We start from the raw sequence: 3,348 nt of genomic DNA, 5'->3' as shown, positions 1-3,348 counted from the left end.
TAGGTATGGTGTATATTCTAGATACTACATTCTAGAATTTTCATGACATTTTCCTAATACATATATGGTATTGATTTATTCCATGATCAACTTCTAAAGTGTTATAGTTCTAGAAAATTCTAGCATGTGCATCAATGCTAAGTTATTCTATAAACTACTAATGTATTCTAGAAATATCTAGAAATGTGCATCATATTTCAACAATATTTACACCATAAAGCCTATATTCTTTGAGAAATCAACATTTAGCATAATATTTTTTCACTCAAACCATCTTAGAGGCTACTTAAACACAAATTTTAAACACTTAAATAAATTAGGAGTGTACTTTCATTGAATTGGAAATGAGATACTACAACAATATTTGAGATCTAATCCTAAACCACTTAAATAAATTACAAGATAAGAAAAAGTGTAAAGATTGTTTATGACCTCTTTGGATATCAACTTGCTCAGTAGGGAAATTGTTTGCCATGATTGAGAGATTTCCATAATACACACATGACATCATGACTGAATTCATGCTTACAAGTTAGAACACATTAAAAAAAAATCTTATCTAACTTAATTAAATTGAAATTTTTTTTGGAGGAATTAAATTGAAATTATGTCTCAGTTGTAGTTGTTTTGCATATTTGGTAGTTTCACTTAATTTGATGAATTTTTATCTAAAATTACAAATAAAATATAGTCTTGCAAGTGATGTAATTGTTGAAAATTTATTTTTTCTTTAATTTTTATTAATTGATTATTTTTCTTTGTATACAGGGAAGTCGAACAGTTTGAAAAAGTATTAAACTTAAGTCGATCAGAAAGGATTCAAATGCTTTACTTGGAAGGAGCTTCAGGAAAATGAAGAGAAATTCAGTTTTTTTTTTTGGTCAAGAATGAAGAGAAATTCAGTTTTTTTTTTTTGGTCAAGAATGAAGAGAAATTCTATCTTGAATTTTTTATTCTAAACTTTGGTGTTATATTGTTGTTTTTATATTATTGTTGTGAGCACATGTGGATAATATGAGTTTCCTTATAACTTACAACTAAATTATCAAACCCTATTTATCAGTAATTTTTATTAAAATTGAGAACAATGGTTTCCCTAATTATCAAACCTTTTGAATTCTGGAAACAAATCAAAGCATTTATGATTTTTAAAAAGTGTATGCAAAAATATAATTTGAAATAAATTTGAGCATAATGCCATCATCTACAATTACATTGTTTTCTTGTATATGTTCTATAGGTCACAATATTTGTTAGTCTTTGAGTTTTGTACTCGTAATTTCACTTTCATATTTTAAAGTATTTTTATTATACATTTCGGACAATATCTATCGTCAATAACTGATTATCCCAAAAGTTTAAGCGGTTAGCAGACATCAATGCTTTTATATTATTTCTAACACGCCCCCTTACGCAAGAGCCCGCTTGGGCTGGATAATACATAGGTCCACCTACCATATACTTAAATTCCACTTTTCAATTAGAAAGTGAGGGGGAGCGGGGATCAAACTCTAAACCAGTCATAGAAGCTCTAATACCATGTCAAATAACCGATTATCCCAAAAACTTAAGTTGTTATGATAGAACTACATCAATGATTTTATATTATTTTTAATATTGGTAACAGACAACAATCCTACACTATTCTAATCTTACTTAATCTCGAAGAAAGTAATTCTCATATATTTCAATATGTAATAAAAAAATATAATAGCTAATCTATTTAAATAGAGAAAATGTAGACCTACTAGCTAGGCTTGTTTTCAACTTTTCCACTAATATTTGATATTGTACCTTGTCAAGTTTGGTGTCCTACTTCCTCATAGCTCATCTTGCAATTTTCCTCAATGGGAGAGCACTAGCTAGTTTCAATCTAAGTTTTCCTCCTAAACAACAGATCGAGTACATAATTTTCAATTGTTTGCGATTTTCCTCAATTCCTAAGAAAAGCTTGAGTTTTCCAAGGTCTGTCAACTCAAAATCTATTGATAATTTTTCTTAAGAGAATTTGTCTTTTAGTCAAATCATCCCCTGTAACAATACATTGTTAAGAGCATTTTTACTACGTATTGTTTCTCTAAGAATTGAATATTGAGTCTAACTCATTTCTATAAAATTGGCTTGTAAGGTGAGAATTACTCTTACTTATAAACACACATTCAGACGATCTCGCAACCGATATGAGACTTCTTAACACAACCCTCATGCCCGACACCATTAGGCTTGGTCAGTGACGGAGCCAGAAATTTTCATCAGTGGAGGAATTGTTAAAAGTCTCACATTGGCTAAATATGACATAGATAGTATTTATAAAGATAGTGTAAACCTCAACTCTCAAACTACCTTTTATAATTGAGTATAGGCCTCCTAAATTCTAATATGCACCACATATATAATTTTGTAGCATTATATAGTTTGGGAATATTGAATGATTTTTTCATAAGTTATATTAGTTAGAATTTTCATTATTTTAATATATCTGAGATGAGATGAGATATGGAATGTGATCACGTTTGTGTGTCATGGATGTGCCCCCACACTCTACTAGTGCCTCTAATCCTAACAACTTTCTATGTGTGTTGTTCAAAATTTGAGCACATATTAATTTTTTTTGAAGAAGCCAAAATGATATATATTAACACAAATAGCCTCCTCAGCACAAGACATACCGAAGCAGACTACAAAGGTTTTACAAACGAGTCAAAAAGATACAAAACAAGCAAATCATACAAGGCTCAAACACAACAAAGGACTAGACCACCAGCTATGGTAGTTTAAAGCTAACGTGATACTCGTCGTCTTCAACCACCTAAAAGAGAAAAGCTTGATCTTGTCCAACATAAGATGAGGTGTGCCCGTTGAGCCTTTGAACAAACGATGATTCCTCTCCGTCCACATCACCCAAACACAAACAAGCCAAATAAGCTGCAAAAAGGACCGTCACGCTCGAGATCCACCTGCTGATGCCGTAAACTGGACAAAATGATCACGCATAGTGGTGCAATCCAGCAAAGAAATATCAATCCACGCGCGAACTAAATCCCAAAGAGATCCAACAATGCTACAAGAGAGAAATAAATGATGTGCCGACTCAGTTGCTCCACATCCGAAAACACAAGTGGCAGCTGGAAGAGACAAAACACCGCGAGTGACCAGGTTTAATCTCGTAGGCAACCTATCCCGCAACAAACGCCACGCAAAGATGGAAACCTTCAAAGGAACCTGGGAGTGCCATATAAGGTTTTCCGCATCATCCAAAGTAACCGAATCCTGAGAAGTCAGAAGCTGATAAGCTCCCCCGACCGTATAACCTGTGTCAGGGTCTGGGAGCCACTGCCACCTATCCAT

At 32.7% G+C, this 3,348-nt stretch overlaps 1 protein-coding gene across 1 annotated transcript; it reads right to left on the bottom strand.

Annotated features, from left to right (window-relative positions):
- Positions 1-2,940: 2,940 nt before the first annotated feature.
- Positions 2,941-3,348, bottom strand: LOC123904757. The gene has a single exon (XM_045954382.1). It carries the CDS (start codon positions 3,346-3,348, stop codon positions 2,941-2,943), a length of 408 nt encoding a protein of 135 aa, XP_045810338.1.

This window comes from Trifolium pratense, linkage group LG2, assembly GCF_020283565.1.
Source record: "Trifolium pratense cultivar HEN17-A07 linkage group LG2, ARS_RC_1.1, whole genome shotgun sequence".
NCBI lineage: Eukaryota > Viridiplantae > Streptophyta > Magnoliopsida > Fabales > Fabaceae > Trifolium > Trifolium pratense.
Note: the sequence above shows the minus strand (reverse complement) of the source record. Positions and strands in the feature narration are given on the sequence as shown.

Coding starts and splice junctions, on each gene's coding strand:
- LOC123904757 (XM_045954382.1), bottom strand. CDS start 3,348: ATGGATAGGTGGCAGTGGCTCCCAGACCCTGACACAGGTTATACGGTC.